Below are 14755 nucleotides of genomic sequence, written 5' to 3' on the forward strand. Positions count from 1 at the left end.
ATCAACCCATGCTGCTTTAATCCTGCCTTGATCGCACACTGAAGGATGTGTGCGAAGGCAGCTAATACAAATAATAAAATCACTCTTTCGACACAGTCTTTAGTTTCAAAATCCATTCAGGAACCAGAATAAGCAGCAGTATCATACAGGGGTCAAACGAAAGGAAAAAAATAGGTTTCGATATCAGGAAAGAAGAAAGTCATCACATATTTTTTTGCCGACTAAAAGCAAATCTGTTTTGACTACGCCTTGGCCCAAACAATGTGAAAAAACCAAACAACACTCATCATTTCAGTATGTTGCTCATCTCATGTCCTTGCAGGATTGTGGTTTGTATCCTAATGCTTGATTGCTCTCTTTGTAAGCAGCTTAGGATTCAAGCTATAGCTTATTGTGATGTAACTCATGGCCACATGTTTGCATTGCACCGTCTCATCATGAGAGCTGCTTTACACAGTAAAGTCACGCACTCACACTCCCTCCCTGTGCTTCTGCAGACTACCGTGAGCTGGGAGGGAGACAACCTGCTCTGTGTACAGAAAGGAGAGAAAGAAGGACGAGGATGGACACACTGGCTGGAGGGGGACAAGCTGCATTTGGTAAGGATGTGTGGATGGAAGTGAGGGGAAAGAGGGGGGATATGGAACGTTAGGGGGAAAGATGAAGCTAAATGAGAGAGAACATGCCACAAAGAGAGGGTCTGGAAGTTTCTTTATTATGTGGCACTTTGCCGTCTTAGTGGGAAGAATTTCTCAATGTGAAGGTTTGTAAAGTGTTGTGCATGCCTGAGGGGGGGAAGTAGGACCCTACAAAGGAAGGCCAGCACAAAAGAGGCTTGAAAGGACGTCCTAATAAAGTGCCTCAAGACCAAGCGAGAGCATCGGTCTTCACATTTTGCTTTAAAAGACTTAAAGATAATCTGTCAATGCTCATTAGGATGTTACACAGTCAGCAGTGTTCCGCTAAATAGCTTTGGCTGGATTTTGTAAACAGGCTCTTGGAGTTAAGACAAAGAAATGTGTTGTTGCAACCAAACTCAGGAGGGACTTTAGAAAGAAAATGCCAGCTTAGATGAGGCCGCTGGATTTTAGAGTGGATTGAAGGAGAAAGGGAGCAGCGTGAGAATAATTAAGAGTGAGGGGGAGATGGGGGAGGGACGGGGGAAGGAGAGATAAGTAGATGGGGAACGAGTGGGAGGCTGATCACGAGGTCAAAGGATGACGGGGGATGTATTTTGGATACGATCCCAGGTTTGCGTTTCACTCATTTCACTTTTCTTTGATGTGCCAAACCGTCCTATTGATTCTCACTCTTCATTCTCCCCCCTTTATCTCCCCCTTGTCCTCTCTGCAGGAGATGAGAGTCGCAGGCATCACTGCCAAACAAGTCTTCAAGAAGGCTTAATGAAGTAACAGAAATGTATCGAATGAATTCTTAATGAAATATAGAGACAGACTTGGTACAAGATTCGAATCTTGTTTATTGTTTTTAACACAAGAATGAATATTATGTGAAAATACCGATATGTAATCTTAATTGTCTCTGTGTTGCGGTACTAACAGAAGGAGCAGAATGACTTGTGTAAACATCCCTTACACACTTCCTTATATTGCACTATCTATCTTCACAATGTTATAAACAAATCATACACATGTCAGTCGTCGCTGTTGCATCTTTACTCCATCACGTCATTCTCCAAGATTTTAAATGTGGTATTGCTGCATATCTTCATTTTTTACAAGTCTTGAGAATACTAAGGAATCAGGGGTCAAACTGTGCTTTACAAAATACTTTTAAAGAAGATTTTCTGGCCATTTTTCCATTCAATAATTCTTAATTACATTACATGTCACTTGTTAGACGCTTTTATCCAAAGTGACTCACATACTCAATACTGTGGAGAATCCCCACAGGAGCACTTTGGGGTGAAGTGTCTCAGGGACACAACGACATGCTGACTGCAGTGGGGTTTGAACCTGAACAACCAACTGCACCACATGCCTTAACCTGTGTGTGTGGTATTGCTGTACATCTTAAAGTTGTATATAGTTTCATAAATACTCAAATATAGGGGTAATTACATTGACTTTAAAAAACAACAACTCCCATGTATAATTCACAACCTGCATCAATGGCTGGGGTTGGAACAATACAAGTACAATCTGATATCCTACACATTTTAATTACAAAAAACATTCTTTACATTAAGCATTACACAATTCTTATATTCATATTCTTAACAAAACCCTTGGAAAGGCCAACAATGGGTTAATCAGTCTCTCCATTTCTCACCCTTTGGCACTCAGCCCAAACCCATTTGTTCTTAGGAATGTGTAACATTATTTAAAAAACACCCGGGTCTTGCCCACAAATATTTGATTTAATTTAAAATAAAAGAAGTCTCACTCTATTCTGAAACAGCTGGGCATCGTAGTTTGTAGCAATTAGTTGTCATGCTCAACAAATGGAGCTCTAAGGCCCAGAGGAATCAGATGTGTGTATAGTTGTTGGAAGGATACACCCATTGTTGGCTTTGGCCTTTTGGTGGGATTTGCCTTGAGTAAGATAAAATATTCTCAAACCACTGAGCTGTAGCTGAAACCACAGACAGGGTTTTTGTATTCGCATCAAACGGACTGACTCAGGAACAGAGCTGCAGCAGTGTTTACAAAAACATACTCTTTAAAGCTGTGAGCTTCATTGTAAATTATTCACAAACATATCACGGACATTCTCAGTAAAGTCCTGCAGGGGGCAGCAAACATTCAGCAACCATTCACCTGTGGTCACCGGTCACCTATTATGCTGTTTTTCATCAATACATTATAGGTCTCAGATATATACAGAACATGTCTCTGATTGGCTGAAACACCAAACAGATCAGGGGGGGGGGTTACCTTGGTTGGTGATTGGCTACAAGCCAAAACATCGTTATGACATCATAAGGTGGCCAAACTCTGATCAGCTCATTTTCAGACAGGTTTTTATAGAAATGGATCAAAAAGAGAGAGAATCTTTGTTCCTGAAACTTTCAGAGTCTCTTTCCACAGAGGGGACACATGTTGATGTAGAAGAGACATGGAGAAGAGGGGACACATGTTGATGTAGAAGAGACATGAAGAAGAGGGGACACATGTTGATGTAGAAGAGACATGAAGAAGAGGGGACACATGTTGATGTAGAAGAGACATGAAGAAGAGGGGACACATGTTGATGTAGAAGAGACATGAAGAAGAGGGGACACATGTTGATGTAGAAGAGACATGAAGAAGAGGGGACACATGTTGATGTAGAAGAGACATGGAGAAGAGGGGACACATGTTGATGTAGAAGAGACATGAAGAAGAGGGGGCACATGTTGATGTAGAAGAGACATGGAGAAGAGGGGACACATGTTGATGTAGAAGAGACATGAAGAAGAGGGGGCACATGTTGATGTAGAAGAGACATGAAGAAGAGGGGACACATGTTGATGTAGAAGAGACATGAAGAAGAGGGGGCACATGTTGATGTAGAAGAGACATGAAGAAGAGGGGACACATGTTGATGTAGAAGAGACATGAAGAAGAGGCGACACATGTTAATGTAGAAGAGACATGAAGAAGAGGGGACACATGTTGATGTAGAAGAGACATGAAGAAGAGGGGACACATGTTGATGTAGAAGAGACATGAAGAAGAGGCGACACATGTTGATGTGGAAGAGACATGAAGAAGAGGGGACACATGTTGATGTAGAAGAGACATGAAGAAGAGGGGACACATGTTGATGTAGAAGAGACATGAAGAAGAGGGGACACATGTTGATGTAGAAGAGACATGAAGAAGAGGGGACACATGTTGATGTAGAAGAGACATGAAGAAGAGGGGACACATGTTGATGGGGACACATGTTGATGTAGAAGAGACATGAAGAAGAGGCGACACATGTTGATGTGGAAGAGACATGAAGAAGAGGGGACACATGTTGATGTAGAAGAGACATGAAGAAGAGGGGACACATGTTGATGTAGAAGAGACATGAAGAAGAGGGGACACATGTTGATGTAGAAGAGACATGAAGAAGAGGGGACACATGTTGATGTAGAAGAGACATGAAGAAGAGGGGACACATGTTGATGTAGAAGAGACATGAAGAAGAGGGGACACATGTTGATGTGGAAGAGACATGAAGAAGAGGGGACACATGTTGATGTAGAAGAGACATGAAGAAGAGGGGACACATGTTGATGTAGAAGAGACATGAAGAAGAGGGGACACATGTTGATGTAGAAGATACATGAAGAAGAGGGGACACATGTTGATGTAGAAGAGACATGAAGAAGAGGGGACACATGTTGATGTAGAAGAGACATGAAGAAGAGGGGACACATGTTGATGTAGAAGAGACATGAAGAAGAGGGGACACATGTTGATGTAGAAGAGACATGAAGAAGAGGGGACACATGTTGATGTAGAAGAGACATGAAGAAGAGGGGACACATGTTGATGTAGAAGAGACATGAAGAAGAGGGGACACATGTTGATGTAGAAGAGACATGAAGAAGAGGGGACACATGTTGATGTAGAAGAGGCATGAAGAAGAGGGGACACATGTTGATGTAGAAGAGACATGAAGAAGAGGGGACACATGTTGATGTAGAAGAGACATGAAGAAGAGGGGACACATGTTGATGTAGAAGAGACATGAAGAAGAGGGGACACATGTTGATGTAGAAGAGACATGAAGAAGAGGGGACACATGTTGATGTAGAAGAGACATGAAGAAGAGGGGACACATGTTGATGTAGAAGAGGCATGAAGAAGAGGGGACACATGTTGATGTAGAAGAGACATGAAGAAGAGGGGACACATGTTGATGTAGAAGAGACATGAAGAAGAGGATTTTGCATAATAGATAAAAAGTTTTGGGGAACAAATAGTTTTTTGGGGTTTTGAAAACTTGTCCAAGCCGGAGAATGACTCTGAGCTCCATCATTCACTGTAACAACAACATTTACTTGTTTATGTCCCACACCACTCGTCCTCCTGTGGCTCAGAGACGGTCCTGAGGATACCGGTGCAGTATCCGGCACTTCCATTGGTGTGGGTGGATTCAGCAAAAGACACAGAGGCCTTCAGTGGAGTTATGGGATGATAGCTGTTCACACTGTCCTGTGTGCTGCAGCTGACCTCATAGTCTTCTGAGGAGGAAATTAAAATCAATATTCAGTGTGAACATACGTCAAAGTAGTAGTACATCAAACAGGCTTTGCACTTTATGTGAGTTATGTCCATCTTAATGGGGCTAAAAGCATTTATGATTAAGGGAAATCATTACAGACTATAGTGCTGGAAACCGGATTTCATTTGTCATTAATAATGGCTACAGATGGTTGGAGCTAATAACATAGTGGGAGTCTAAAGAACAGGGGCGGTTCTAGGGGGGGGGACAGTGCCCCCTAACACTGACCTGTGGCCCCCCTAAAAATGAAAAGTGAAAAAAATGAAAAATGTATGATTTATTACACGATTTATTGAATGACGGAATAGGCGGAACTAACGTTATTCGTCATTCTAGTCGGACCCATTAGAGCGGTGCACTCAGGACCCATTAGAGCGGTGCACTCACTTTCACTGTCCGGCTGAAGCACACGAAAAACAAACATTTTTCATCTCGGATCATCAGAGGCTGTTGCATCCAAGAAAGATTGAAACCTACGTTTCGAGAGACTACCACGATAATTGAAGGTGAGTTAAACTATTGTATCCGTGTAATTGTAGATGTAAAGTATAGATGTAACTGTTCATTGCCTTTATTTTTATATAAATATGGTATTAGTGCAAAAATTGTCCTATAACTTAAGCTGAAGCTAACAGTAATAACTATAAGATATATCTGAAATAAATAAGTGCACTGAAACAAATACCAATAACTGCATTGCATTGTTTTCTTATGCGCAATTACTTCATACTGTCTAGTTCTCTTTTTCGTCCTGCATGTATTGTGCCCCCCTCAGAAAATAACTGGCCCCCCAGTGGCCCCCCCAGTCAAATTGGTCTAGAACCGCCACTGCTAAAGAAGCCTTCCACACATAACAGGAAACTGATCTCTGATGTAATAATCACAGGAAATAATCTAAACAGGGTTCATTGAAATACATTTTTTACACAAACCTCCAGCTGTATCAGTTTGCACTACTTCGGCTAATTGTATAAGGTAGATGTTCTATTAACTGCAAGGCATGAATATAAGGAGTTATTCGGGTAAAAAGCTATGGTTTTATAGCAATGTCAAAAAAATGATTTCTAGAATAATCATACTTATTGAAGTCTTTGCATTGTTATGTTTATCCACTTGTATTTGTTTGTACATCATCTTTATTCTAGAGCGCACATGGCTAATGTGCAGGATTTAAGTGCACAGTACATCTATGCATCTGAATGGCAAGAGGTAATTTAATCCAAGTGGGACCAAACCCCACCAGCTGGCGGCAGAAAGAAGTTGGATTTATTGGTACTGAATCAATTGGAGATTATTAGGACTGTAATTCTGCATGATATACAATCCTGGTCACTGCTTTTATTAAGAAAGATTTCACAGTAAAAAGTAAAAAATACACTAGTGTTATGATTATGTTTAAAATGAGCTTGGCTTTAGTTTAGAGGAAGCTATGTGGAAATTGATGAGCCCACAATGTCAACAAATGTCCAAACAACACTGCGCATGTCCAAAACTCATTACCTTTTAACTAGCTGCAATCTGATTGGCTACTCGTCAAGCGTTGCCCCGGTGATTATTTTAATGAGAAAGTAATGAGCGGCTACCTTGAACGATGATTTATCTTCTACGAAACACATTTAGTCTACTATAGAAGTCTGTTTTTGGAATAATTACTTGAGTTTAAACGTTTAAACACGCCGGGGACTACGACTTGCCTAGAACTGTTATAAACCAACCTCTGTTAAAAAAGAAGCGTATTTAACATCAAGCGAATTGGTTAACGGGCCGTTAATAACGGCTAACTGCTAACGGCTAACTGCTAGCTTGTCAGTTAAGACGCTTTATTATTTCCGGTGAATGTTAATCAGAGGGATGATCGACAACAGATTTTCAGGATCTCAAACAACCTTCCAAAAGGATTAACAAACATGAAAGCAGCAGGAAAACAAGGTACCGTTTGGACCCACATGGCTAACCACACTGACACGGGGATTAGCAGCACGTTGAGGAGAACAGGTAAGTGCTCCATTTTATTATCACCTGTGTTCAAATGTGTATTTTCAGTCTTTCAGTCTATCCAAGGATGTTGTCCATTGAGGCTTAAAACCATGCACCACAAATATCCAGTGCTGTTAAGTAATTAAGTACATTTACTCAAGTACTGTTCTTGAGTAAAATGTTGAGGTAGTTACTTTGTACTTTTATTCAGAAGGAAATATTGTACACACTACAATTAGTATATTTAGTTACTTTTCAGATACATGGTCATCACTTAAATCAGACTTTAGTTCCACCTGGAGTAAATTCACAAGCTACCCTGCAGTATACAAAGTCATTCAAACTAGTTGCACCTTTACCAGCTTTGAGAACAATGATGATCAAATAATTATAAAACATATCATATATTATTCTGAAATGGTCCAATCTGCATATGAGTACTTTACTTTTGGTACTTTGAGTATATTCTGATGCTAATACCTTTTATTTTTACTTTGAATGCAGGACTTTTATTTGTAACAGAGTTTTCCTACACTTTGGTACTTCTACTTTTACTACAAGATCTGGGTACTTCTTTCACCTCTGGTCCCTGGTTTAGAGACTATCTGTGCATGTTGTCTCTATCATTTCCAGTCACGTTTTACTGTTAAAATCTCGTATAAAGACATGTAAAATGCATTGGCTTGCATAATATAAACGTGGATGCATTAGGCGTTTCTCACCTGGGTTAAACAGTGGTACATTAGAGGTCTCCAGGCAGTGTCCATTCTGCGCTAAAGGCTGCAGCTGAGTGAAGCGTGCTGCTGGAAACATCTCCATCAGAGAAATGGATATACTGCCGCCTGTCACACAGGAAACACACCACAAATAGCTTAAACACACCATAGGACTATTCAGAATCATTGTCACAAGGAATTTATCCTACAATCATTATCATCCCTCATCTAATTTGGAACGTAGTATTTTATATTCAAGACAAATGTATACTGATTGGCCATTGGGGGTCACTATAATCTCCCTCAAGCTATTATCTAAAATCTACATAACTGTTTCCAGGAAAGGTTCCTCATACTTCTTCTTTTATATATATATGAACAGCCCTGTTATATTGTAGTGTACAAAAGCTTAGTGTGTCTCACTACTTAAGTTTTACTCTGCTCATGTATGTTTTAAGTGCAAACACTCACCTCCTGTAGTCTTGAAAGGTGGTTTAAAAAATGCCTTTTCCTTTTTCTCTGTAAAAAAGAACAAGTCAGATTTGACTCGGATATGTTACAATGGTGTCACGTTGTTATGGTGGAAAAAGTATCAACTTGTTTATTCAGCAAAAGGCAGATGTTTCCCTCCTAGTGCCAAGTTCTTTTTACATTTAATTTCTCTACAAATAAAACTTTAAAATCCATAAAATGTGTGTGAGGAAAGATTAAGAAGCCACAGACATATACAACAGAAAAAATAGAATAACAAAAAAGGGGAAAAGGAACAAAGCATTAATAATTAATAAAAATACACCTTAAAGGGGACCTATCATGCAAAATGCACTTGTGTACGTCTTTTATACATGAATATGTGTCCCTGGTGTTCCAGGGAACTCACCAAGTGTCAGAAAACACAACCCTCTCTATTTTCCTCCATACCCAAATCTCTAAAAAAGGGGCTGCAACGGAACTGATCCAGATTGATCCAGATTTGAACACTGTCCTGAGGGTGGCGCTACGGCTATTGGGCCAATTCTCCACCTATCAGGGGAATGTGGGGTTGGGCCACTGCCGGCCATTGCCGCTCGAAAGCGCTGGAGATGCTGTAGTACATATGCCAGGCCTGTAAGTAGCGCTGTAGTCTGCCACAAAAGCAGCGAAGAAGACTTCCCGCACATGGTTGCCATGGTTGCCCTTCTGTTTATTCTCCGCTGTGGCTCTTTTTCTCCCTCCCCGAGGCAAGCGTTTGCTCCCGCTGCTGTAATTCAATGCAATCCCTCCCCGTCGAGGCAAGCACTGTAATTCTCTCCGGTTAGTCCACCAGTCAAGATGTCCGTTAAAGTTTAAATCTTCCGGACAAAATTAGAAAAGTGCCGGTCTTTGTTATTTATTGAGCTTTAAAACAAATGAATAACGACTCTATATAATAATATAATAAAACACGGAGGACGGAGATCTATTTTTCTCCCCCTCTTCTGACTTGATCAGAGCACGCTCCCCTCTCCTGCAGGGGGCGTGGTCAGCTGCAGCTCACAGAATCAGCCCCCTGCAAAAACAGGGCTGGAAAGAGCAAATGGAGCGAAATGAGGCATGGCTAAAATGCAGGATCTGTTTTCTATTTTGAAAACAGAAACGTATAAATATACCTTTATATAGGTATGGCCCTACAATATATCATTTAAATATAGCATGATAGGTGTCCTTTAAATAAAGGTCAAAAAGGGCAGAAAAACTAACCAACAAGGATTAAAGAAGAGACATATATATGCGAATACATTTTTTATTTGACACCCTATATATGTACAAGCTGTTTTAAAAACAATCACTTGAAAAACAAAACCCTCTAGGCTTGTTGATAAAGCAAAGAAATACTAAACTAATAATAAGTATCTTTTGTCTGATATGATTTCCCACAAATGTTCAGTTACCTTTACCTCAATGTAAAACCATCATAAGTTAATGCATTTCATTTCAATAATTTCACTTCACAGGTAATTTCTGCCACTCTGAGCCCATTCACATCGCTTTGTGTGAGTCTCATACTGGACTTTCAAACTAGTAGTGAAACCTGAAGTTCTTTTGATTCTTGTTTTTCATCTGTAAATTCCGGTATTGACACATCGATTCACTGGAAATAACATAAATGAAATACAAAAACAAAGTCAGTCAAAACATGGCATTTACTGTGCATAGGAGCCTGTCTCAGTATGAGTCAGTGCCTGTGAAGTTTGCGTCACATTATACCAGATCAGTCTGTCAGGCTGAACCGACAGGATGTGGTTTCCTCCTTGTCATCTTCACTGTGCGTGTTTAACGTCACGTTATCACACAGCTCCTTAATTAACCCTTACTCAAAAATGATCTGCTTTTCAAACTTTTCTTTTTGTTAATTAGCAGACCAAGTATTATAAGTTTAATTTGACCATACTCAGATTAAAATGCATTGACTGTAAAAACGGAAGCAGTGGGCAGGGCATGTCTGAAGGACATTTGCAGTGACGTTCAACTGTACCCTTCAGGTCTTTGTTGTGGCTCACATGCGATTTACTCGCAGTGAGTGGGCATGCCTGCGCGTCGCCTCTTCGGGAAGACTTTCAACCAGAACAATCATTTGACACTGACACGTTGTACTGACCTGCTTTGTAAGATTTCCGCTTTCCCCTCCAGCACACCAGACCAAACACGATGAGCGCGGTCAACACGAGTCCTGACCACAGGCCGGCAGGTAACATCCAGTGACAATCTGAGAGGGGGTTTTAGGGCGACATAAATACGTTTCAACTTGTTTTAATTACTTAAGTTCTGGGAATTGAAGCGAGTGAAAACTCCCTTGATTCCTCATTATCAATGTGCTACGGTAATGTGATTTAAAATGACTAAAAGGGCTTTCTAAAAATATTCAAAAAAAAACTTAAAAAATACATTCCATTTCTATTTATTTCCGGTATTGGTCAATTATGGTACGACACAATTAACCCAAAGCTACCGTCATTAGAGACATCTTAACATTTCTCAACAGCATGTCAACATTAAACTACAAAACGGAAAAGTTGTGAGTGTGAAATAAAGCGTTTTCTGCCACGTCTGCCTTGGGAATAGTTGGGAAAATACTGAATGTTCCTTCTATATCAGAGTAGCACATGACAACAGAGGCCCTACGTAGCGGTGGACGCAGCCGCATGTATGACTGATGACGCTCATGAGACACTGTTGAAGTTACGATAGCTATGTCCCTAAGACTGGCATGATGACACAGTCACTCGAGAGATAGACATGTGACCGTCATGTGTATTGCTTACTTACTAATCTGAACTAGTGTCAGAAAGAATACTGCTTTCCGGTATTCTTCCATCTTGTTGACTGTAACTCCCTCTCGTGTATACAAGCATATCAAGGACTCTACTAAGTCTTTTGTCCCATGCAACCTCGTGTGTGTGCGATGACTACTTCCATTCTTGCGAGGATAATAAAGGTCCTGATGTTGAAGATCAAGCCGGTGACGAGTGATGTTTTTCTAACAGGAATGATTACAATCAGCTTCACTTCCTCTCTCAAAAGCTTGGTAATATGATATACAGTACGAACTCAATCAATCAATGTTTATTTATATAGCCCAATATCACAAATGTTAACTAACTGAACTAACAGTTAATGTCACTAACTGAAACTCAAGAATGTGAAGATATCATTCAGATTTATAATGACGGCATTAATGCAAAAATGTAGCCTTACGAGATATGAAGTCGCCGCAGGTGGCATCAGTTTTTAGGGTTCCTGAGGTTTCATATTCCCTTCCCAAGTTCTCACATCTGAAAAAGAACAAACACAAAAACATTTGAAAGACTTTTACATTAGGCTTGGCGTCATTGTTACAGACATACAAGTGATATAGAAGATGACTGTAGTGTATGAAGGTCAGCTTTCAGAGGGGCTCAGGGAAGGTTAAGTTTGTCCCAGTAACCCTGACTGTTGGACGTATAACCAATAAAAGCGTTTTAAATCAAATGCGACTCCTTGATAAGATCAGCAGAGACGTCTGCCCACAAACACACGTAGCTGGCCGTATCTTGTCGGATGAATGATGCAGATTACTGTTCACACATCAACATCCTTCTTCAGCTTTCATAATAATAACAACGATAAAGGCTGCCATGGCGACGCCGTCTGACCTGGTGTGGGGGAGACAGGCGGAGAAATCTGACTTGTTGCTGTACGTCCCGTCTTCACACGGAGCACAGAGTGTGTCCTTTGTGTGAGTAGCTGCAAGAAGAAATACGGTGGTTTTTAAATCAGTTGCTCATTTGCACGGTGTTTGAACGTGAGGATATGTTTTGCGTTTGACATTAAAAGCCTACCTTGAACGGTGACCCCTGAACCCAGAGCACAGTGGGAGGCTGGCCTGCAGTGTTCACACTTCTCCTCTGTACAGTAGAAACCGCTCACACACCCACACACTGCATCATCTTTAGTGGTGCACTCCTTCACTCTCATGTGGTTGTTCACTGAAAGAGTCAAAAGAGAGATTCAGGCCCAGTTCCAATCCGGACCCTACACCCTCTCCCTAGCTGCGAAGGACATCTGGAGCAATTGACTGGAAACGATGAAGATGCAGGAGAACTGGTTCTTAAAAACTGACGGTTTTATTGAAATGGAATACAGGAGAGTATGCAGGCGCATCGTATGGCACCCTCCATTCTGCCTAACGCTCCTCAGGGCTTCATGTTGAATGGATTCTTAGCCTGGTCATAAACAAGTCTGCCTGTAGTCAAAACATCTACACTCATTACTTTCAAGCTAGTGAAATGCTTTTGCGCACACTGACAATATGAAGTTTAGATTCTCAGCAGGAGTTAATGGTCTCCTCTTTGATGTAACTGAGCTTCAGCCTAATGGACTCAAATGGAAACGGGAAGATGGGTTTGTGCTTCTGTTAACGTAAAGACACAATTAGCAAACATCATTCTATGCTTTTATAAAAGGCAGCATGCGGGAGAAGAGGAAGGAACTGTGTGCTTTGAGAAGAAAACAGACAAAGTGTGTGTGTGTGCAGTGCTGTGTGTGTGTGTGTGTGTGTGTGTGTGTGTGTGTGTGTGTGTGTGTGTGTGTGTGTGTGTGTGTGGTGTGTGGTGTGGTGTGTGTGTGTGTGTGTGTGTGTGTGTGTGTGTGTGTGATTTACCTTCACTGCAGTCCTTCTTGCATTGGAGACATTTGGACAGGTAGTTAATGGTGGCCGTGTAGGACCCGCTTCCACATTTAGCACACATTGTCTTCTTATTGCTGTCACAGTCGGTGAGCTTGTATTGTCCTGATAAAAAGGCATTCAATAAACAAACATACAGAGTCATCAGGCCGTTACATCAATCCGGTCTGTGAGGAAAGACGGTGTAGTTTCTAACCCAAAGAAAGAAGTGAAAACGTTAAAGTGTCGACTGACCTGCAGGACAGCCATCGCAGCATTGCCCATTTTTCCCGAGGTGTTTGCCATCTGTGCAATTTGTATAATTTGTATGTGCCATTTGTTTCCCATTCGATTGCAGTCCGCCGCCTGTGTGTCAAGTGTCTGAACCGAAGACGACAACGACTCTGAAACGCCTCCTAACCTTTGAAGTGACAGCTTCTTTTTTTAAATGTACCTCCGCTCAGAGTACATCTCTTCCTCCGATCTGCGCTCTCTGCCTGCTGTCTGAACGTTGTGAGGCGGCCTGTGTTCCTCTCCTGCTGCCTAACCTGCTTCTCATTCAAATCCTACACAGTGGGAAACCCCAGTGCTCCGAATCTGCTGTTTTCCTCTCTCTCTCTCTCTCTCTCAGTCTCACTCTCACTCCTCATTTCCTTCCTGCCTTAGCCCTCTCACTGCAGAGTTAGTGTGTGTGTGTGTTTCTGTGTAGCTTACAGGCAGTATTTGCACTGTTAACTGCACAATGATACATTTCCTGTCTCCACTACCCCCTTCCTCTCAGCCCATTGTTTCCCATGAACCTTTGTCCCAATGGCGGAGGGATGTTGTGGAGCTAAAACTGCATTGAGATGTGGTATTATCCTTTGATCTTACAAGTGTGTCCTCCTGCCATTCCACTTACCAGCAGTCACTCCCTCAATACTGCAAGCGTACAAAAAACAAGCTACAAATAGATTTATGAAATGCCTGCGTTGGCAACATTTGAAGAGATTGAAAGTAAATTATTAGCAAAAGAGGAAGGACCGATGTTGAAGTAGTTTATTTGTGAGGAGTTTTTGATCGGATAACGATGTTAACATTAAGGTGGGTTTGAATTTCTGCATTTTAAACCCACGACCACACCGTATCGATGTGTTCTGGAAGGGTACAGCCTTTTAGATGGAGCAATGGTTACAGCTTGGTTAAAGTGTCTTTGTAATTTATGCATCGTTGTATATCGTCTCGTGTGAAACTAGATTTTCTCTGGGGCCGCACGATTTGGAAATAACTTATTGTGATTATTTAACAGATGTTGTGATGTGATTTAAGAAGATCATTGTTAAGTCAAGAGAATAAGATTTGTAGGCCGTAATATCTCTCTAGACAATACTTTTTTCACACATGTATTTAGCCGTTAACAAATATTGTGCTTCCTGCTATTTGATTACATTTCAATTAAGTGTGCACCTCTACGTAATGGCGGCTTGGCTGTCTCTCTGTTTGTTAGTCTAGTTTATAGCAGCAAGCTAGTGGCATTTAACACGTACAATCGAGCACAGCTGGTTTGATCTCGTTGCACTGTCATCGCTACTACCTCTGCTTTTACCACTCTTATTTATTTGTGTCTGTTTTTTACTGCAGTGAGACTTCCCAATGAAATTGTACTTTGGATGACAATAAAGATCTATTCAATTCTAAG

The 14755-nt window shown here is 41.1% G+C and overlaps 2 protein-coding genes across 3 annotated transcripts in view; one reads left to right on the plus strand and one right to left on the minus strand.

Moving 5' to 3' along the window:
* rbp5 (retinol binding protein 1a, cellular) overlaps positions 1–1657 on the plus strand; it is a 2894-nt gene extending 1237 nt beyond the window's left edge. Inside the window, exons 3-4 of the mRNA XM_034102127.2 lie at positions 498–599; positions 1354–1657. Of these exons, the coding sequence (XP_033958018.1) occupies positions 498–599; positions 1354–1404 (153 nt within the window). The 3' untranslated portion in view covers positions 1405–1657. The remainder of the gene's footprint in view (positions 1–497; positions 600–1353) is intronic.
* Positions 1–13738, minus strand: part of LOC117460708 (tumor necrosis factor receptor superfamily member 5) — a 26822-nt gene extending 13084 nt beyond the window's left edge. Inside the window, exons 1-9 of one of the 2 annotated variants that reach the window (XM_071205975.1) lie at positions 13333–13738; positions 13075–13203; positions 12254–12400; positions 12068–12158; positions 11631–11707; positions 10534–10641; positions 8388–8435; positions 7923–8042; positions 5000–5182 (exon numbers count right to left, since the gene is read on the minus strand). In XM_071205975.1, the coding sequence (XP_071062076.1) occupies positions 5004–5182; positions 7923–8042; positions 8388–8435; positions 10534–10641; positions 11631–11707; positions 12068–12158; positions 12254–12400; positions 13075–13203; positions 13333–13414 (981 nt within the window). In that variant the 5' untranslated portion in view covers positions 13415–13738 and the 3' untranslated portion in view covers positions 5000–5003. Of the gene's footprint in view, positions 1–4701; positions 5183–7922; positions 8043–8387; positions 8436–10533; positions 10642–11630; positions 11708–12067; positions 12159–12253; positions 12401–13074; positions 13204–13332 lie in introns of those variants that run through there. The other variant, XM_071205974.1, reaches the window with a different exon arrangement.
* Between the last annotated feature and the right edge of the window lie 1017 nt (positions 13739–14755).

Source organism: Pseudochaenichthys georgianus, chromosome 16 (genome assembly GCF_902827115.2).
Source record: "Pseudochaenichthys georgianus chromosome 16, fPseGeo1.2, whole genome shotgun sequence".
Lineage (NCBI taxonomy): Eukaryota > Metazoa > Chordata > Actinopteri > Perciformes > Channichthyidae > Pseudochaenichthys > Pseudochaenichthys georgianus.